The 22,300-nt window shown below is 45.7% G+C and overlaps 3 protein-coding genes across 3 annotated transcripts in view; all 3 read left to right on the forward strand.

Moving 5' to 3' along the window:
• The first annotated feature begins 1,403 nt into the window (after positions 1-1,403).
• LOC137096299 (zinc finger protein RFP-like) overlaps positions 1,404-22,300 on the forward strand; it is a 31,547-nt gene continuing 10,650 nt past the window's right edge. Inside the window, exon 1 of the mRNA XM_067465407.1 lies at positions 1,404-1,824. Coding sequence (XP_067321508.1) covers positions 1,420-1,824 — 405 coding nt within the window. The 5' untranslated portion in view covers positions 1,404-1,419. The remainder of the gene's footprint in view (positions 1,825-22,300) is intronic.
• On the forward strand, positions 13,919-14,601 carry LOC137096321 (E3 ubiquitin-protein ligase TRIM11-like). Its single transcript, XM_067465470.1, has one exon. The coding sequence runs from the start codon at positions 13,993-13,995 to the stop codon at positions 14,599-14,601; it is 609 nt and encodes a 202-aa protein (XP_067321571.1). The 5' UTR covers positions 13,919-13,992.
• LOC137096349 (zinc finger protein RFP-like) overlaps positions 21,546-22,300 on the forward strand; it is a 37,602-nt gene continuing 36,847 nt past the window's right edge. The window contains exon 1 of the mRNA XM_067465510.1: positions 21,546-22,098. The gene's annotated coding sequence lies outside the window, so the exon portion shown is untranslated. The remainder of the gene's footprint in view (positions 22,099-22,300) is intronic.

Below are 22,300 nucleotides of genomic sequence, written 5' to 3' on the forward strand. Positions count from 1 at the left end.
CTATGCGTATAAGGTGTATATGGATTATAAATAAATTTTGTGTTTAGACTTGGGCCAGTCTCCAAATTTTCTTGTAACATACTTTCACCGCCATGGATCAATGCTGTGGGATCGTGGGAGTTGTAATTTTAGCCTCTCTAAAAGAGTGTTGGTAGCTTACCAAAGTACACATGACAGAACTCCAGAGTATTGAACAGTGGCAATTAAAGTGCACTAATTCTACAGTGTAGATGCAGTCTTGCTGAGTGCTGATTTTGGCTTCATATCAATACTGCATAAAAACATAGTTTTACAGCAAAGCTTTATTTCGCATGTGCACAGTTTGAAATACAACAAGCCCCCATCTACACTGACCATTTAATGCAGGTTGTAGCTAGCTTCAAACTGTGGCGGCCAGACCACAAACTCCCATGAAAACTCAAAGCTAGCTTCAAACTGCGATAGCTAGACAACAAACTTTCACAAAACATGCAGAAAAAGCCACAAATGTGCAGCAAACTCACTTTATTCAATACAGCTTTGAACCTGCATTAAATGATCAGTGTAGATGGGGCCTTTGACTCCTGCTTTCAAGAAGAATACATTCCAGAATGGACAGCGATTACCAAAATCATGGATAATTCAGGAAACCATTAAAAGAAACCATTTTTGATACAACAACCCATAGATATCGTTCCTGCAGGGAGGCAGGTTTGACTGTACTTGTAGCTCTTGAAACTTTAAAATCTGCTTCACTCTGGCATGACCTGCACTTACAGGATAGAAGATGGGATGCCTGAGTTTTGATAACTAACCCGAAAGTCAGTTGCATCTGTAAAGTCGGAAATTTAGGTACCACCTGTGTGGGGAGGCTAATTTAACAAATTTACGAGCCCCTAAAAAATCTTTAGTGAAAGCATGCGGGAAATGCAGAAAGTACTTCATCAGTTTTGCAGATGGACGGTGAAGTGACAGCTCCCCTGGAAGCCAGAAGTTGGAATGTTAAATAGCCTCTGACTGTCTGTCTATATGTGTTGTGTGTCTATGGCACTGAATGTTTGCCATGTATGTGAACATTGTAATCCACCCTGAGTCCCCTGCAGGGTGAGAAGGACCTACAAGGGGGACTCAGAGCAGCCTGTATAGGTTGCGACCAGCCCTTTGAATGAATTGTGCTTGGAAATACACCAGTAGGAAGAGAAGCATTTTAAAGCAAGGGAGTTCTGTCCATAGAGAACAGCTTGCATATTGTCAAGGAAGACAGAGGAAGGGGAAGTGTCTCGTGTCCAGGTTCCTGAAGGCTGAGGCATTGGGAGAGCTCAGAGGTTGCAGCACCAGAGGTTGGGCAGAGGCAAAGTCCTCAGCTGCTTTCCAGAAAGAGAAAGTCTGAGAAACGAAAGTAAGGCTGTTATTTTTGTCAGAGGAGCAGCATTTGCAGTCATGGCCTCTGGAGACCCTGTGAAGAAGCTCTGTGGGGAACTGACCTGTCCCATCTGCTTGGAGTATTTCAAGGAACCTGTGACCATCTCCTGTGGGCACAATTTCTGCCAATCCTGTCTGGATCAATGCTGGGAAGGTAAAGAGGCCTCCTGTCCACAATGCAGGAAGGAAGTGCAGAAAGAAGACAGCAAGCGGAATTGGCAACTGGCGAACCTGGTGGAGATTGCCAGGGAACTGGGGAGCCAGAAGACAGAAGAGAAGGGCAGAGTCTGCCAGAGGCACCAGGAGCCCCTGAAGCTCTTCTGCAAGGACCATGAAGACCTCATCTGTGTGGTGTGTGACAAGTCAAAGGAGCATGAAAACCACAAAGTGATCCCTCTGGATGAAGCATCAAAGGAGTACAAGGTAGGAGGGGTAAAATAGGGCCCCCTAACAAAGTGTTGTGGTGCATCTCCACCCCACAATACATGTCTGTGGGTGGCAGTTCAGTATTTGCCGAGACCCAGAAGTTTTCAGGGATCAAGGATGCATCTACATTATAGAATTAATACAGTTCAATTCCACTTTAACTGCCATGGCTCAATGCTACAAACCACGGTAGTTGCAGTTGTACAAGGTCTTTTGCATTTTTGCCAAAGTGTGCCAATACTTTACCAAACCACAAATCCAAAATTCCATAACTTTGAGCCCTGATGTGATCTTGCTGCCATCGTGCTAGCAGAAGAGGAAGGGACCCATCGCATCAAAGTAAGTGACAGGACCACTGTGGGAGTGTGAGCTACAGGTAGGTTTTCACTGACAATAACTAGGGATGGGAAATCATGGGGAGGGGCCAAGACAGCCGCAGGATGAGCATGGCATCATGCAATAGGGATGCAAGAGTTTGCCTGCCTCTTGTGATAGCATCCATCATGTGCATCTTCATTTGGAGGGACTTCTTATGAGTAAAGAAAATTGTGGAAGCAGTAGTAACATAAGAAGAGTGGGTTTCCTGTAGAGGTCAACATTATCCAAAGCTCCCATAAAATGCAATAAATGTGGTATGGTTGATGGTATGGTCTTTGAAACCATTCTAAAGCTTGAAGAAAAGCAGTGACCAAGAGCTTTCTTTTCCTCTTCAGGATCAGATTTGGAATTTTCTGGAGACTCTGAAGAAGGAGAGAGAGAAAATTCTGGCCTACAAAGCAGACACAGCACAAGAAAGCCAAGATTTGCTCGTAAGTGGTATTGCTACTTGATGAATGACCTCCAAAGACAGCTAGACAGGGGGAGTGTGTCCTTGTTGGTTCTCTTGGATATCTCAGTGGCCTTTAATCCCATCAACCATGGTATCCTTCTGGAATGGCTCTCCGGAATGGGTCTTGGGGGCATTACTTTGCAGTGGTTCCACTCCTTCTTGGAGGATCGCACCCAGTTGGTGAAGCTGGGGGACACCTGCTTGGACCTCTGGCCTTTGACCTGTGGGGTCCTGCAAGGTTCCATTCTAATACCCATGTCTGGATCTGTAGCTTTCTGGTGAAAGATTTACCTCACAAACAAAGCTGGAAGGCTTTAATTCAAAAGCATGCAATAGGGAATGCAACAAAATTCCAACTGCCAGTATATTTCCCTCACACCTCCTATTCTTCACGCTGGCTCCTCCCCTTCATTGCTCCCATTTTGCTGGCAGCCCTTGTCCTTGTTTCAAATATACACAGGTCAGATGTAAGGCATGGCCTAATTTCCTGGCTTCACACAAAAGTTTGGAAGTTCGGTGCCAGCAGTACGCAGAAGACACTCAACTCTATTACTCCTTTCCACCAAATTCCAATGAAGCCCCCAGATCCTGGACCAGTGCCTGGCAGCCGTGATGGACTGGATGGGGGCTAACAAGCTGAATATAATCCAGACAAGACAGAAGTCCTCCTGGTCAGCTGCGAGGCCGATCAGTATAGTGTGGCAACTTGTGCTCAATGGGGTCCGCAGTCCGGTGGTCCTCCTGGATTCAGCATTGACGCTTGGTGCTCAGGTGTCAGCGGTGGCTAGGAGGTGGGGAAATCTGTGATGTGCATTGACTTTTGGACCACACAGTGGTCCATACCTTGATTAAATCTAGATTGGATCATTGTAACGCACTCTAGGTGGGGCTGCCTTTGAAGACAGCTCATAAATTGCAACTGGTGCAAAGGTCAGCAGCCAGGCTTCTAACTGGAGCTAATTATAGGGAGTAAAGAACACCTCTATTAAAGCAGCTCCACTGGCTGCCAATCAGGTTCCGTTGCCAGTTCAAAGTACAAACAGAGGTCCTTCTGGTCAATCGTAAACCGGATCGGGGTATAGGGTGGCAACCTGTGCTGGACGGGGTTACACTCCCCCTGAAGTTACAGGTCCGCAGTTTGGGAGTCCTCTTGGAATCATCACTTAAGCTTGAAGCTCAGACATCGGCGCCAACTGCGACCGTACCTCATGATGGTGGATCTGGCCAGGGTGGTCCATGCCTTAGTCACCTCCAGATTGGACTACTGTAATGCGCTCTACGTGGGGCTGCCCTTGAAAACGGCCCAGAAATTCCAACTGGTCCAACGGGCGGCGGCCAGGTTGTTAACTGGTGCTCCTTACAGGGAGAGGTAAACCCTCCTGTTTAAGGAGCTCCATTGGCTGCTGTTCATTTTCCGGTCCCAATTCAAGGTGCAGGTCCTTACCTACAAAGCCCTAAACGGTTTGGGACCCGCTTACCTGCGTGACCACATCTCCGTATATGAAACCACAAAATCTCTCCGATCATCTGGAGAGGCCCTGCTCACGATCCCACCTGTGTCGCAAGCGCGATTGGTGGGGACGAGAGACAGGGCCTTCTCCGTGGTGGTCCCCGACTCTGGAATTCTCTCCCCAAGGACATCAGACAAGCCCCAACGTTGGCAGTCTTTAGGAAGAGCTTGAAGATGTGGTTGTTTCGGTGTGCCTTCCCAGATTAGGAAACTCCTAGCATCATGTCCCAATTGCACTTTTACTAGAGACTTAAGATTGTCTGCACATCACACCTATCTCCAAAAACCTATCAATTTCACCTGTCATGTCCAGCATTTTAAAAATTTTAATCATTACATTTGGCCCGGTCTTAGTTTTAAATGCATCGTGGTGTTATTGTTTAATGTTTACTGCTAGTCTTCTAATGTTAATTGTTTTGTTTTTATGAGTTTACTAGCTTGGGGACCCGGCGCTGCCCGGGTTATTTGAGAAAGGAATTGTGTATCAAGGTTGGTCATTATCCGTTATGTATATGGCTTGCAGTGGTCTCAGGAAGTTAGTGAAGGTACTGCAAGCCCCATGCTCCATAGTCTGTTCTCCCCCAAACCTCACCAGAATGTTGAGTTGACCAAGGGAACTCTCTGTGCCAAGTTTGGTCTTTCTTGATATTTGGATAAGTGTGGCTGTGGTTTCAGGAAGTGAGTGAAGGTACTGGAAGTCCCATCATCCATCGTCCGTCCTCCTCCAAACAGCATCGGGATGTAGAGTGGGTCATGGGGGCTCTGTGTTCCAAGTTTGGTCTTGATCGGACATTAGATGAGGGTTACAGCAGTCTTGGGAAGGAAGTGGAGGTACTTGAAGTCCCATCATCCAGGGTCTGTCCTCCTCGAAAGTGCACCATGATGTAGAGTGGGTCATGGGGACTCTGTGTGCCAAGTTTAGTCTTGATCAGTCATTGGCGAGGGTCATGTGGGCTCTCAGTGTGAATTGTGGTCCTGATCCATCATTGTTGGCAGTTGTAATGGTCTTAGGAAGGGAGTGCAGGTATTGCAAGTCCCATCGTCCATGGTGCATCCTCCTCCAAACTGCACCAGGATGTAGAGTGTGTCATGGTGACTCAGTGTGCCAAGTTTGGTCTTTGTCGGTAATTGGATAGGGGTTGCAGTGGTCTCAGGAATTGAACAAAGGTACTGCAAGTCCCATAATCCATGGTCCATTCCTGGCCAAACCACACCAGGGTGTAAAGTGGGTCATGAGAGGTCTATGTGCCAAGTTTGGTCCTGATCAGTCATTGGATGAGGTCAACAGCGGTCTCATAAAGTGAGTGATGGTACGGCAAGTCCCATCATCCATGGTTCACCCTCCTCCAAACTGCAGTAGGATGTAGAGTGGGTCTTGCGGGCTCTGTGTGCCAAGTTTGGTCTGTATTGGTAGTTTTCTGACCCAGCCCCAGGCCTTTTCCTTTCCTGTCTTTGTCATCTCGGAATCTTGAAATTGAGGCTGGCCAATCAGAGACCATATGCAAATTTCCTTCTCATGTCCCCGTTTCTGTCATGAACTCTTTTCTCCACAAGGGGCTCCTATTGAAACTGGCCAATCAGAGACCATATGCAAATAGCACCACAGCGGCAGCCAATCAGAACGCTGGCACATACTCCTCCCGCCACACCGCCACACTTTTGTCCGCCGCATACAAACTTTGACTTTTATTATATGTATAGATTTATTGTTGTATTTGTTATGCTGTTGTTTTATTGATGTGTTGGGCCTCGGCCTCTTGTAAGCCGCACCGAGTCCTTCAGGAGATGTTAGCGGGGTATAAATAAAGGTTTATTATTATTTATTATTACAGTTTATGACCTACCAAGCCCTAAACGGTTTGGGGCCCGCCTATCTTTGTGACCGCATCTCCCCCTATTAACAGGCACAGGCTCTAAGATCTGCCAGGGAGGCCCTCCTCTCGGTCCCACCACTGTCGAAAGCATGGCTGGTGAGGACGAGGGAGAGAGCCTTCTTGGTGGTGCCCCCCCCCCCCAGTCGGAACACTCTCCCCAGAGAGATCGGGCAAGCCCCCACACTCTCCTCCTTCCACAGGGATTTGAAATCTGGATATTTCAGCAAGCATTTGAGAATGCCTAGTCCCTAGTTACTTATGCCCAGTCCCTAGTTCGCCAGATAGTCCTCTGATCTCTGCACTTCATCCAACTCTCGGGCCCTGTGGTACGCTGCTTTGCACTGACTACCCCATGCTCGCTCCCTTTTCTAGCCTGTTCACACCCATTTTAGTACTTTTGGTTATTGGTTTTTGTGGAGTATTGTTTTGATGGAGTTTTCAATGCTGCTGCTTTGTATTGTTATGCTCTATTTAATTGTGTTTTATCTGGATTGTTACATTTTACCATATTTTATTTTATTGTGTTTTTGTGGTGATGAATTGTTTTGCTTTTACGTCTTGTGGACATTCTGTCCCATATGCCAACTACCCCGAGTCCCTTTAGGGAGATGGTGGCTGGGTAGAAGAAAAAAATATCTTTGTTATTGTAGCCTTGAATGTGAATATGGATAAACAGAATTCCTTTTGTGAAAAATATCTCCCATTGTAAGATACTTAATGGCCTACAGAAAATATTGACCCAAACTCATTCCAGTGTCAGGCCCTTGGAGGTCTTCACGAAGTACCTTCACTGACATTTTCTATGTGAAGAGGTGTAAACCCCACTCCAAAGGAACCCAGATAATTCACTCCAAAGACCCTCTTTCTGCCTCTCACTCCTGTTTCTCCTTCTCTTTATTCTAGAAGAAAACCCAGAGAGAGAAGGAGAAGACTGTGGCTGCATTCAGGCTCATGCACCAGTTTCTAGAAGAACAAGAGAGGAATCTGCTGGCAAAAATGGAAGAGGTGGAGAAGGAGATTTCAGCCATATTGGAAACACATCTTTCCAAACTCTCTAAAGAACTCTCCTCTCTCTCGAAACTCATCCAAAAGACAGAGGAGAAGCATCAGCAGCCGGCAAGTGAACTCCTCCAGGTAAGGGCTGAGACAGTGACACTTCGGTTTTCTCATGGTTGTGTGCACAAACTGTTGTATGACATTAGCTTTGTGCTATGTTTATAAGGTAAAGAAGTAACATAAATGAATTTAACACTAACCGCAGCCGACAGGGAGCTCTAGCGTGGGCTGGTCCATGAGGTCACAGAGTCAGAAGCGACTGAACGAGTAAACAACAACAACACTAGTTTGGGTTCTATCTCTAAGAGATCAGATAAATCTGGGTTGCTGTAAGTTTTTTGGGCTGTATGTGAGACCTCACAACCTCTGAGGATGCCTGCAATAGATCCAGGCAAAATGTCAGGAGAGAATGCTTCTGGAATATGGCCATACAGCTCAAAATTGTACAGACACCCAGTGATTCCAGCCATGAAAGCCTTTGGCAACCCATCAGATCAATCGATCACACAAAGCATGTCAAAAATTATATGCAGTCTGGCTGCAAAATTTATTTTAATTCATTTTCAGAAAAGACAAATACAACATTTTGGACATAATCTCCCTGTGTTCCAATACCGTTTGTACATATGTCAACAAGCTTTTGTATTCCCTTATTTTAAATGAATAGACTGCTGTCTTCACCGCTGTCTACACTTCATCAGATATGAACCTTCGACCTCATAGGGTTTCTTTCAGGGATCCAAATAGGTGATAGTCCAATGGGCAAGATCAGGACTATAGGGAGGATGCTTTCACACTTCAAAACAAAGTGTGCAGACATGCATTGCCCTGCAACAACACAGTGCCCTCGGATACCAGTCCTCTCCATTTTGTCTGAATGGAAGGCCTCCGTTTTTCAGTGTAGTGAGCCCTGTAAATTACTGGACCATCTTCCTGATAATATTCCAGTACTGGCCATTGAGAATCTCAGAAAAGCATAGGCATCACTTTTCCAGCTGATGGTTTGTTTTCGATTTTTTTTAATTGGTTGGTGACTGAGGATGTTTCATTCCCCACTCTGCCATTTACTCTCAGGGTTATATGAATCCATGTCTTGTGACCAATAATTATCATTTTTATGAAATTTTCACCTTCCTTACAGTATCAGTTCACATTTTGTTTTCAGATGTCCAAACCCTTCCGCTTGTGCTCTTCTGTGAGTCATTTTAACACCCGTCTTCCACAAAATTTTTGAAACCCAAGTGAGTTTTTGGGATCCAAGTGAGTTTTGATTATTGCATTGGCAGAGCCCTGGCTGATTTGCAAATGATTTCCCGTATAGTCCATTGTCACTCGTCTATCCAACAGAATCAGTTCATGCACATGCTTCATTTTGTTATGTCTTGGACATGTGTTATCAAAAAAAGACACACACACACACACCCTCATAGATATATGAAATCATGTTTTTTTTAATTAACAAAACACATCCAGCTCTTTCTCTCTTTCCATTTTTTCCTAACTTCTTCACTGTTGCAAGACTTTGCACAATCGAACTGCCAGCTCCAATATGTTACCATTCTCTCAGTTCTTGTGGGTTTTTTCGGGCTATATGGCCATGTTCTAGAGGCATTTCTCCTGACGTTTCGCCTGCATCTATGGCAGGCATCCTCAGAGGGTGAGGTCTGGAGCTGGGAAAAAAGGGGGTTTATATATCTGTGGAAAGACCAGGGTGAGACAAAAGGCTTTTGTAAGATGGGCTAGGTGTGAATCTTTTCAATTGACCACCTTGATTAGCATACAATGGGCTGACTGTGCCTGGAGCAAACTCTTAATGAAGAGTAAAGATGAGATCCACCCAGAGGAAAAGTGTTCCTGCCATACATCAAGGGAACCACTGACCGCATAGGGAAGCTGATGAGGAAACACAACATACAAACTATCTACAAACCCACCAAGAAAATTCAACAAATGCTACGTTCAGCAAAGGACAAGAGGGATCCTCTCACCTCTGCAGGAGTCTACCGTGTACCATGCAGCTGTGGACAAGTCTACATAGGGACCACCAAACGCAGCATCGCCCAAACCAGAATCCAGGAACATGAAAGGCACTGCAGACTACTCCAACCAGAGAAATCAGCCATAGCAGAGCACCTGATGAACCAACGTGGACACAGCATTTTATTTGAGAACACAAAAATGCTGGACCACTCTCACAACCACCATGTCAGACTACACAGAGAAGCCATTGAAATCCACAAACATGTGGACAATTTCAACAGAAAGGAAGAAACCATGAAAATGAACAAAATTTGGCTACCAGTTTTAAAAAACTCTAAAATTAAAACAACAGAGAGAAAAACAGGCAGGGACATCTAATCACCTTTCATTAAGAGTTTGCTCCAGGCACAGTCAGCCCATTGTATGCTAATCAAGGTGGTCAATTGAAAAGATTCACACCTAGCCCATCTTACAAAAGCCTTTTGTCTCACCCTGGTCTTTCCACAGATATATAAACCTCCTTTTTTCCCAGCTCCAGACCTCACCCTCTGAGGATGCCTGCCATAGATGCAGGCGAAACGTCAGGAGAAATGCCTCTAGAACATGGCCATATAGCCCGAAAAAACCCACAAGAACTGAGTGATTCCGGCCATGAAAGCCTTCGACAATACATTGTTACCATTCTGTTTCTACAACTCAAAATGTGGCTAAGTCTCCTTCTCTGGAGGTTTTTAAATAGAAGGCGGATGGCCGTCTGGTGAGAGTGCTCTGATTGTGTATTTTTGCATTTCATCTGGTTGGACTGAAGAGATCCAGATTCCTAATACTCTGGGCCTTGCATTTGGTGGCTCAACCCAAATGCCATTTGCAAAATAGTGCCAGTGGTTACATAGATCTACCCGTCTCCTCCTTAGTTTGTGGAGGAAAGGTTGCTTTGCCTTCCTGGGTTGTCTTCAATGATTTCTATGAGGTGGATACTCTGTTGCTTCGGATATATGAGAGTGGTCTCCATGCAAATGCCTCTGCTGAGTTTTTTCTTTCCTTCATTTACAGGATATCAGAAGCGCCTTACAGGGGTAAGTTAGTTTCCTCTCCTCCTCCCACTAAACTTTAGATTTCCACCTGAAACACATGACTCTCAAAAGCAGCAGCGCATTGCAGGAGTCTGTGTTTGGCTGGTGTTCACAGGCAGAATTGGACTGGATGACCAATGAGACCCCTTCAACTCTATGATTCTGTGGAGCATCTACACTCTAGAATTAGTGCAATTTGATGACAACAACTTTAATTTGTTATCCACCTCTCCTCACAACTTGAGGCAGAACGCAATCCAGCCAAAGGACACCACCATGAATACATACCATAAAATGTGTACATGACTGTGCTGTCGCACGCTGGACCTGTGCATAAGACTGTAGACAGAACATAAATTCTGTGTGCCCAACGGGATGCCAGGGCTGCCTCAGATTAAAGGCCTTTGGATTTCCTTAAAACAGAGTCTTTAGATTGCTTAAAGGTTCCACAAAGTTCTTTATTAATGAAAACAAACAGGTACTTTAATGCTTTCTTAACACTATTGGCTCTCTCTCAATCTTGTCCACAGGGAACAGGCACTATCTTCATAACTGTAACTAATGGGGAAATCCTTAACTTCTAATCTGGGCAGTCTTTCTTTGCCTCTGTTGGCGTGGAGCCCCTGCACCCGGTACCAAACGCTTCTGGCTTCTGCGAGTGACCCTTACCAAGCACAGCTTTGTAGACTTCCAGGGGGAAAAGAACTCAGGTTTCCATGATGGCTGACTGAAGTCCTTCAGCAAAGGAACTGTAGGGCTGTATAACCTCGGCCAAGCTGTGGGTTGTATATCTCCCTGGCCAAGCCGTAGAAGACGAAGCTTTCTACAGGAGCTCTTAGTATTATGTCCTGCATGAAAGGCTTCTCTGTGTGGACTGAACCCAAAAAGGCTCCTATTCCCTCCAAAAACCCAAAAAGGGGTGGGACCAGGGAACCTAACTATAATTGACAGGTGGTTTGTCCTATGATTGCAGCCAAAAGAACCCACTTATCTGCAGAGTCCCTGAAACTTAGGACTATAACAAACATTCAATGCAAAGCAAACAAAATTGGAGCTCCTGGTATAGCTGTACCTGCACAATGACAATACAACATCACAAAACACATATCTTAAAATACACAATGCAAGGATTCAAATGCAGTGCCAAGAGAAGGTAAATTTGAAGTTCATAGTTTGAAGTTGCCTTGAACTGCCATGGCTCAATGCTCTGGAATCCAGGCAGCAGTGGTCTTTGGCAGAGAAGGCCCCGTAAATGATTGCATAGCACTGAGCCATGGGGGAGTTAAAGAGGTGTCAACCTGCATTCATTCTGTTTGTGCATCCTCTGATCTTGTTCTTTCTCCTCCAGGTATAAGAACAAGGAGGAATTTGAGACTTCTGCAGCCTTTCCTCCTGCCCTGAAGTGGAAGATCTGGGACTTCTGTGATATCAATCCCTTTCTGGAGGGTGTCATGAAGCAATTCAGAGGTAAGGGAGAATGTCTGCAAGGATTTTCATGAAATGTGACATTGGTCTGAAAGGGGAGAAAACTTCCAAAGCATTTGGAAACTTAGAGCCACTATTGGAATGCCAATTGAAACAATTTCAAATGTGAAACAAAATTGTATTATTTTCTGTATTAATTTGTTCGGTACTGTTTCATTATCCAGGCGAGGGAAGATTATTATTATTGTATTGACACAAAAACACAGTATGTCACAGCAAACGAGATCTCTATGCTGGATTTCGTATCACAAGATCACAAGTCGAACACTTCCCAAGCGTCTAGGACTCTGTGATGTATTTTTGAATGATGCGCGCAGAGCCAAGTCAGGTGGCCTTTTGCAGTTGACAGATCGTTATTTTGTCAATGTTTATTGTTTCCAAATGCCGGCTGAGATCTTTTGGCATGGCACCCATTGTTGTTGTTGTTGTTGCTGTTATTATTATTATTATTATTATTATTATTATTATTATCTCCCGCTTTATCTCCCCTGAAGGAGACTCAAAGCAGGCTTGGGGCTTGGAGTTTCCCCCTGTTTTCCTGTATTTCCTCCCACCCATGTTGCCATTGTCAAAACAACCATCGCGATACACTGCCATATAAAATCCATATTATCAAAACAGATAACAACAACAACAACAACAACGGCATTTGGAAACAATAAACATTGACAAAATCACGGTCTGTCAACTGCAAAAGGCCACCTTACTTGGATCTGTGCACATCATTTGGAAATACATCACACTGTCCTAGACGCGTGGGAAGTGTTCGACTTGTGATTTTGTGATGCGAAATCCAGCATATAGATCTCGATAAGCTGTATTCGTATCCCACCCCTCTCCCCGAGGGGACTCTGGGATTTCAACAATAAACAGATACAATAAATAATATAGCACTGACACTCATCACATATCACGTAATGCAACAAAAACACAATAGTATAAACATTAGTAAAACAAATTTTGCCTTCTAAAAACAGTAGAAATATACATGCCGTTTAAAACCAGCTAGTTCCTATGATCAGGATATCCAGCATTGTGAGATATAGTTCTAACAGTCATTCAAGTGCTGTCCACTAAGGTGGGTTAATGCCCTTAACCATTATCAGAAGCCGGCTGGAATAGCCAGGTTTTTAACTCACTTAATGGGTTCCCAGCCTTGCCCTTACAAAGATGCAGTTCCTTTGGGTATGCTGAAACCTCAAACTAATAGAACGAATAGAAATAGGACCAAGGAAATAGGCAAGAGTTGGGGGCCACTACCGAGAAGGCCTCTCCCTCGTCCCCTCAAATCTCACTTGTGAGGGAAGTGGGATCGAGAGGAGGGCCTCCCTGGCTGATCTTAAGGCCCGAAATAATTATCTGCTTTGAACTGGAATATATGAGTATACACTGCCATATAATCCAATTCAAAGCAGATAATCAGGATTTATATGGCAGTGTAGAAGGGACCTAGGTTGCCCAGTGAGAAGTTGACCATCTGAAAGAAGTTGCACTTGGAGATTCTTCGAGAGGTGTTCTCTATAGGGATCTCTGTTCCACCAGCATGACATTACAATTGAGTCACTCTGGAGGACTTGGAGACTCCCAGAGATAACATTTTGATCAATGAGATGTAACTCTCCGCGGGTAAATCACACTATATCTCTTGGGTGCAGGATGTCAGCCTTCCTGTGTTGGTTATCCCTGGGTTTCTGAGAGTCACCATGTTGTGCGAAGCCTCACTCTTTCTCTCTCTCTCTCTCTCTCTCTCTCTCTCCAGCCTCTCTGGAGTCTGGGCTTCAGCAGGAAAAAGGTAAACAAACAGATTTTTTCACAGAAGGTTGCATTGAGGCCGAGAGAGTGGAGTGTGGTTCCCCTGTCTGAGAAGATTTTTAAAGCTCTGAACAAATGGCATGTGTCTGGATTCTGTATAAAATTCCCCAAAAAGTGTCAAAATAACCCGAACACTGACTTTTTATGGCTCTTTGCTTCAAGCTTATTTTATTATGCACCCCTAGATAAAGAATGGGTCTCCTTCCCAATGTGAAATAGGTGGGAATGTGATATTGGCATAAAGCCAGGTGATTAGCCTGCCTTTAAATTCTTTCCGACTTCTGGTAAACCGAGACGATCCTGTCATAGGGTTTCCTGGGGTGGAGAGTGTGGGATTGGCACAAGGTTACACAAGGTTACCCTGTGAGTTTCCATGACGGACGGGGAATCGAACCCGGGTCCCTAGAGTCATAGTTCCATCACTCCATGCTCAAGTGTTGGCCGTAGGAAGAAGAGTAACATAATATAGAACCAATCAAGATTTGAGAGGGTGAGGGAATATTTCCCTGTCATTTTTTAAGAATCAGAAATGAAAGCTAATCTTCCATGCGTTTACCTTTCCTTCCTTCCTTCTTTCCTTCCTTCCTTCCTTCCTTCCTTCCTTCCTTCCTTCCTTTCCTTCTTTTTCACTTCACCCCTGATCTGTTTCCGCCACCAACAGCACATGTGACTCTGGATCCAGACACAGCCAACTCTTGGCTCATCCTCTCTGAAGATCGCAGGCGTGTGACATGGGGAGAGAAATGGCAAGATCTTCCTGACAATCCTGAGAGATTCAATCTTTATCCTTTTGTGCTGGGCCAGGAGGAATTTACTGGGGGCAGGCATTTTTTTGAAGTCCTTGTGAAGAATGAGGAAGAATGGCTTGTGGGAGTTGCCAGAAAGTCTGTGCAGAGAAAGTTCATCTTTCCCTATGGCAGTGATGGGGGGGTCTGGGAAGTGGGAAAGTTAGGAAGTGAGCCCTCATTTCTGACTCTGGGAGAGGAGCCCAAGAGGGTCCGAGTGACTCTGAACTATGAAGGGGGTCGGGTGGCCTTTTACAACGCAGACTCAGCAGCCCTGATCTTGGAATACCCTCCAGCCTCTTTCTCAGGAGAGACCCTCCTCCCGCTCTTTTATGTATATGGAAAAACCCAACTGGAGCTCTTTCCCTAAGGATGGAGAGCAACATCCAAAGATTCCCACCAGCCAAGCTTTATTTCCACAGATATGGGGCTGTGGGTTGTTCTTTGCTCTCTTTCTGAAGCCTCTCTGCTCTCTCTTTACATCTGTGTCAAAACCTGACTGGGAGGCTGGAGTGTGAATGATGAAGCCACTCCTCATGGCAGTTGTAAGTCTATTTGCTCTTGCATTTCCTGGCGTTTCCCAGGGATATAGGCAGGATTTGGCTGATAAATTAAACAAAACAGGTGATAAGCCTTGTCTCATCCCCTTGTCAACTGGAAGCAATGTATTTCCTTCTTCTGTCCTCTTAGTGGCCCTTGTTCTGTGTAGAAGTTACACATTAGGAAACTCAAATGTTGTGGTGCTCCCATTTCTTTATAAACAATCCATTGTTTTTCATGATCTGCATCGTCAAACGCTTTGCTATAAATGATAAAGCACAGATTGATTTTCCTCTGAAATACTCTTCTGCACTCTGTTATCCAACATATGTATCAATAGGACCCCTTGTGCCTCTCTGTTTTCTGAACGCAGCTTGGACAGCTGGTGTATTTACTCCGTATATAATAAAATACTTGTTTTGGTAACGTTTGAGTATTTCTTTATTTTTATTTATTTCCTATATTTATATCCTGCCTTTCTCTACCCCAGAGGAGACTCAAGGTGGCTTACAGCACAGGCAATAATTCAGTGCCTTCACACCAATATACAGTTAAAATATATTAAAATTAAAATCAAAATTAAATACATTAAAACATTATAAAACATTACTCTCAGTATAAAACCACACAATCTGCAATCGTAATCCATGTCATTCCAGTAGTCATTGCACATAATTCCAGCTAATCTAAATGCGCTATGGTTCTTTTCTGAAGGCTTGATCCCAGAGCCACGTTTTCACTCTTTTTTCCGAAGGTCAGGAGTATCACTTGTTTCATCATGCAATGGTCCTTCTTGTCTGAAATCTCGGATCTCCCACCGTGTCTGAGCTCTAATTGATCCACTAAAAACATGCATGGATGAAGGCAGGATCAGAAATGGTTTTATTAAGTTTTTTTTTTTTGTCGTGTCAGGAGTGACTTGAGAAACTGCAAGTCGCTTCTGGTGTGAGAGAATTGGCCGTCTCCAAGGACGTTGCCCAGGGGACGCCCGGATTATTTTGATGTTTTTATCATCTTTGTGGGAGGCTTCTCTCATGTCCCCGCATGAGGAGCTGGAGTTGATAGAGGGAGCTCATCCACCTCTCCCCGGATTCGAACCTGCGACCTGTCGGTCTTCAGTCCTGCTGATATCGAGCTCTTTTTGGGGGTTCTCCCAGTGAGGGGAGTCCCTACGGACCGCTAATGGGGTCCTGACCTTGGTGAGCGGCCAGCGGATGCCAATTCCAAAAGACGCAAAAACGTTGAAAATCAATCTCACCAGAGGCTGAAGAGGAAGTCTGCGACCGAGGCGTTTATTTAGCGATTCAGCTGAAAAGGATGCGTTACAGGGATGAATCCTCAAGTAAGCATGCAGTACAGTGAATTTCAGGCATATTTATACAGGCAAAACAAAGAAATCCCGGTTTGAATCTCCCGCCCGCCTCCTGTCAGTTCCCTCTGTCCTGATTGGCCGGCTCCGGAACAGCTGGGAGGAGGCTTGGCCGCTGGTCCCGCCTTCCCTCCAATCGCCGGCCGCTGTCGCCTCCAGGGGGCCAATCAGAGCCCTCGAAGCGCCTCCGGAGATTGTCCAATCAGCGGCCAGGAGGCGGGCTTTACTCTGACAGCGCAGAGGGGCGGAATGCCTGGGAGGCGTCCGCCAGCTGATTGAACACCTTTTGTTCTTCGCACGGCAGGGAGGCAGAAGGGAGAACAAGGGATTTCCTGGGTTCCGATAAAAGATGTGTATAGGCAAAAAGGGTGGCTATGGGTGGTGTCTGGATCTCAACCTGGCGGGCAAAGGGGTCCTTTGTCACAAGGGAGCGTACACAAACACCATGATTGATTTAATCAGTCTGTTTTTCCGGGCTTTTTGGCTGACAAATCTCTGGCTTTGTTCGTCTGACTCTGAAAACAAAGCCATAGATTTTGCCAGTATTTGTCCATGCAATGTCAATATGAATGGAGTTTCTTCCAAGGAAATTGGATTTCCTTAACTGTAATCCCCAGGTCACATACTCTTTTATAGGGTAAAGTTCAAGAGGGGAAAGGCAAGGAAAGGGGGTGAGGGTACATCTCATTTCATTTCATTACATATCATATATATTTCATATATATATTCTTTATAGACTCTTATAACTCATAGATTTCATATGAAAGATCCCCGTCCCATCCCAATAAAGTTTATTAGAAAACCACAGCAATTGATAGAGGCTATCAGCAGAGTTCTTGAGATATGATCCTTTCCAGTAAGGGCACGCACACACAGGCGGGGGCCACTCTCCCCCAAGCGGCTTGGCTTTTGAGTTCGTGGAGGAACTCCATGATGATAGGGCATCAAGTCAATCAGTGAGGGCAGAAAGGTCCGCAAGGAGTCCGCAAATGGAGGAAAGTGGGGTAATGTCCTTTGGAGAACTGCATCTCTCAGCCAAGACCCGGGACCCATCTGGCCCCCTCCCCGGGGCCGCTACAGTCGGCTGCTGCAGGTCCCAGGCGGCTTGGATCCACGTGGAGTGAGGGCTGCCGCGGAGAAGCGGGGAGTCCCGGTCTCTGGCAATCAGCTGTTTCTCTGCAAGACAGAGGCTCTAAAAACAAAACTAATTTCTTCCCGGGAGGAGCAGCCCAAAACAGAGAAACGGAGATGGCAGATAGACTTAAAATTAGTCAAAGAGCAAACCAAAATTGGAACGGCGGCGATCCGCCATGTTATGTGTTTTTGGTGGATAGCGGGGTCTGTAATGGAGGTTTCCGTATCCGCGATTTGTTTTAACGCAGATTCGGGGTCCGGGGGGCACCTGGAGGCGCCCCCCGCGGGCTCACGGCCCTCTGGAGCCCAGAAAAGGGTTTGTGGAAATGTTCATGGAGTGCTGAGCCAGGAAAGGATACAAAAGTAGCATGCGGAAAGATAAAAAGTTTCAAGTTTCAAGTGGTTTATTAGGGAATGATACAAAGTAAGGAAAGGGGAAAGTTAGCTGAGGTTTGCAGGCATTCCTGGTCTTGGAGCAGGCGGCTGAGGCACATTCCATCTGCTGGCCTCAAAGTTCGGCCCAGGAACTGCGGAACTCCCTGCTGCAGTTCATACCAATGTGAAGGCTGGGCTACCGGCAGCGCCCGCTGTCACTGCCGGCACAGGGGTTTAACCCACTGCGCCGCCAGGGGCTCCTGTTTTATTCAGATGCCCAGGTTATATGAAAATGGCATTGTTTGTTTTGGGGTGTTAGGTAATATCGTGTAGTTAATTAATAACCCTATTTCTTTTGGAAAAGCCAGAATGTGGTTTCGTTTTTTATGATGTGGGTGAACTGCAATTCCCTGAATCGTGGGTCAATCCTCCCTAAACCAGTCGGACATGTTGGGTGTGTGTGCCAAGTTTAGTCCAACCCTGTCATCGGCTGAGATCAGAGCTCTCTGGATACAGGTGAACTACAACTCCCATATGCCAAGGGTAGTCACCCCCAAATCCTAACAGTATTTGTAACTGGTCATCTTGGGCTTGTGTGCCAAGTGTGGTCCAGATCCATTGTCAGCCGGGCTGAGTGTTCTCAGGATGCAGGTGAACTACAACTCCCAAAATCAAGGCCAATTCCCCCAAACCCGCACAGTATGTTCAGTTGGTCATGGGACTTCTGTGCGCCAAGTTTGGTCCCGGTCCATTGTTGCTGGGAACCACAGTTTCTCTGGATGCAGGTAAAGTACAGCTCCCCGATTCCAAGGGCAATGACCCCCAAACTCCGCCTATATTCAGAGTTGGGCATGTTGGGTCTGTGTGCCAAGTTTGGTCCAGAACTGTTCTTGAGGGGGTTCAGAATGCTCTATATGCAGGATGATCTACAACTCCCACACAGGTTGGTCAGTGCCCCACAAACACCTCCAGTATGTTCTGTGGGTCACCAGGGTTCTGTGTGCCATGTTTGGTCCAGATCCAACATTGGTGGGATTCAGAGTACTCTAGGTGCAGGGTGAACTACAATTCCCATGCAGGTGGGTCAGTTCCCCAAACCCCTCCAATATGTTCTGTTGGCCATGGGGGTTTTGTGTCCCAAGTTTGGTCTAGGCATGTCATTCATGGGCTGTGGGGGTCACAGCGGTCTGTGGAAGTGAGTGAAGGTGCTGCAAATCCTATTGTCTGTGGCCCATCCTCCCCTAACCTTCACCAGGACATAAAGTGTGTCATATGAAGTCTATGTGCCAAATTTGGTCCAGGTGCATCATTTGTGGGGGTTGTAGTGGTTTCTGGAAGTGAGTGAATATACTGCAAATCCCATCGTTCCTGGTGCATCCATCCATCCATCCCCAACCTCACCATGACAAAAATTGCATCATGGAGAGTCTGTGTGGCAAGTTTGGTCCAGGTCTGTCATGTGTGGGGATCGCAGTGGTCTGTGGGAGCCAAATTGGGTGAAGGTACTGCAAATCCTATCTTCCATAGCCCATCCTCCTCCAAACTTCACCAAGACGCATATTGGGTCACGGAGGGGCAGTCTGTGTACCAAGTGTGGTCATAATCATTCGTGGAGGTTGGAGTGGTCTCTAGAGGTTAGCGAAGGTAGTGCAAATGCCATATTCCATGGTCTGTCCTCCTCCAAACTTCACCAGAACATACAATGGGTCAGGGGTGTCCTGTGTGCCAAGTTTAGTCCTGATCCGTCATTTGTGGAGGTCGGAGTGGTCTGGAAGTGAGTGACGGTACTGCACATCCCATCATCCGTGGCAAGTTTGGTCCGGATCCATCATTGGTTTCACAATGCTCTCTGGATGTAGGTGAAGTACAACTCCTATAAATCAAGGTCAGTTCCCCTCAAACCTGGTCATGGGGGTTGTGAATGCCACATGTGGTCCAGGTCCATTATTGCAGGGGGTCACAGTGTTCTGCCTTGATGCAGGCTGAACTACAACTTCCATCATGTTGAGTCAGTCCCCCAAACCCCTGCTGATCAAATTCCTCTGTGTTTGCTGTGTGCCATAGGAAAGGGTCAAGGGAGAGGCAGTGGGCAGGGTCATGGAAATTCCACACAAGGAACCCTGGGATGCCTGCCTGTGGTGGAGGAAACATGTGAAAACTAGGATGAAATTGTCCCAGAATGGAAGCATTTCTTGTGTGGTGGGCTGTAATGTTTGGGGAAGACACTGGCAGATTTTTGGCTACATGTTCATGGTGCTCGTTGTAACCTGCAAGGTCAGTGGAGGGAGTGCCTTTGGGGGCTTCTCAGCACTTGGAACTACAGCCTGTTTGTGTAAGTAGACTCTTCTACCACATACACATTTTAAGTTTATTATGTGGATAGATAGACAGATAGACAGGCTGAGTTTGAAGAACAAAAATCACCCATCTACACTGACCATTTAATGCAGTTCACAGCTAGCTTCAAACTGGCACAACTCCCATGAAAACGTGAGGGAAAGAGCCATAAATGCGCAGCAAACGCACTTTGTTCAATACAGCTTTGAAACTGCATTAAATGGTCAGTGTAAATGGGGCCTTTGACTCTTGTTTTAATGAAGAATCCACTCCGGGATGGAGAGTGATTACCAAAAATCATGGATAATTCAGGAAATCATTACAATAAGCCATGTCCAGTCCCAGCATCCCAGAGATATCATTCCCACAGTGAGGTGGGTTTGCCTGTCCTTAAAACTCTTTAAAAAATCTGCTTCAAACCGGCATGAAATAATTAAGGGAAAGGGAACATTAAGTCCAGTCATGCCCGACTCGGGGGGGGGGGGGGGGGTTGGTGCTCATCTCCATTTCTAAGCCAAAGAGCCGGCGTTGTCCATAGACACCTCCAAGATCCTGTGGCCAGCATGATTGCATGGCACACCGTTAACTTCCCGTAGATCTATTGATCTACTCACATTTGCATGTTTTCACACTGCTAGGTTGGCAGAAGCTGGACCTGACAGAGGGAGCTCACCCCGCTCCCTGGATTTGAACCGCTAACCTTTTTGATTTTATCTGCTGTGCCACCAGGGGAGCCTATGAAATAATTAAAAACCTTCAAAATGAGTGGAAATTAATATGCTTTGGTTGGTACCAATTATGTTTGTTGTGAGTTTTAAACTATTTTGATGGTATTTATTTCATGTGTCAAGTGTGACACAGGAGAGAAGATGGGATGTCTGTCTTTTGATAAATAAATATGTTGATGACTTGGAGCAATGTTTCTCAGCCTTCCTAATGCCACGACCCCTTAATACAGTTCCTCATGTGGTGGTGACCCCCAACCATAACATTATTTTCGTTGCTACTTCATCATTGTAACTTTGCTACTGTTATGAATCTTAATGTAAATGCCTGATATGCAGGATGTATTTTCATTCACTGGACCAAATTTGATACCAGATACATCCAAATTTGAATACCGATGGGGTTGGGGGTGGTATGGTTTTGTCATTTGGGAGTTGTACTTGCTGGGATTTATAGTTCACCTACAATAAAAGAGCATTCTGAACTCCACCACCCTTGACCACCAGAAAAAACTGGGAGGGTTTGGTGGGCATTGACCTTGAGTTCTAGAGTTGTAGTTCACCTACATCCAGAGAGCACTATGGACTCAAACAATGATGGATGTGGACCAAACTTGGAACAAATACTCAATATGCCCAATTGTGATCACTGGTGGAGTTTGGGGAAAATAGGCCTTTACATTTGGGAGTTGTAGTTGCTGGGATTTATAGTTCACCTACAATCAAAGAACATACTGAACCCCACCAACAATAGAATTGGGTCAGAACACCCATGACCAACAGAAAATACTGTATTTCTGATGGTCTTTGGCGACCCCTCTGACACTTCTCGCGACACCCCCCCCCCCCCGCCCCCCGAAGTCCTGACCCACAGGCTGAGAAATGTTGACTTAGAGTGATCATGCTCAGGTTGCATGCCCGTGGTTTTCAGTCCCCACCCCACCCCCCTCCAAAAAGAGAGAGACCTCCTGCTCAGTCTCTCTCTGAGCTTTTGAGTCAAGAGTTTGGATGCAGAATGTAGACTTTGAATCTTGTCTCTTTGCTTGACTTTAGAAGAAATGGAGATTTATGCAATATCTCTATTTACTCTCCGTTACAGACTCTCGGCCCCATCTTTTCTATCTAGAAATGGACTTCCTTGTGGTTTCATAAAGTTTTTGAAAAAATTAAAGTAAACTCTGCACCTCATGAAATTCTGCTATGGGGAGATTTGCTCTTTCAGAGAAGTTGGACTGAAGCTGCAGGGGGACTTATAGGTTGCGACCAGCCCTTAGAATGAATTGTGCCTGGAAATACATCAGTAGCCAAAGAAGCATTTTTAAGTTAGGGAGTTCTGTGCATAGAGAACGGCGTGCATGGTGCCCAGGAAGACAGAGAAAAGGAAAAGGTCAGAGGCGGAGTTATCAGCTGCTTTCCAGGAAGAGAAAGGCTGAAAAACGAAAGTAATAAGGCAATTAGCTTTGTCTGGTCTCTGCAGCAGAGGAGCATTGGTAGTCATGGCCTCTGGAGGCCTTGTGAAGAAGCTTTGTGAGGAACTGGCCTGCTCCATCTGCCTGGAGTATTTCAAAGAGCCTGTGACCATCTCCTGC

Source organism: Anolis sagrei, chromosome 2 (assembly GCF_037176765.1).
Source record: "Anolis sagrei isolate rAnoSag1 chromosome 2, rAnoSag1.mat, whole genome shotgun sequence".
NCBI lineage: Eukaryota > Metazoa > Chordata > Lepidosauria > Squamata > Dactyloidae > Anolis > Anolis sagrei.

What these genes read in the sequence shown, in the direction of transcription:
- LOC137096321 (XM_067465470.1), top strand. Translation starts at nt 13,993, where the DNA reads ATGCGTTTACCTTTCCTTCCTTCCTTCTTTCCTTCCTTCCTTCCTTCC.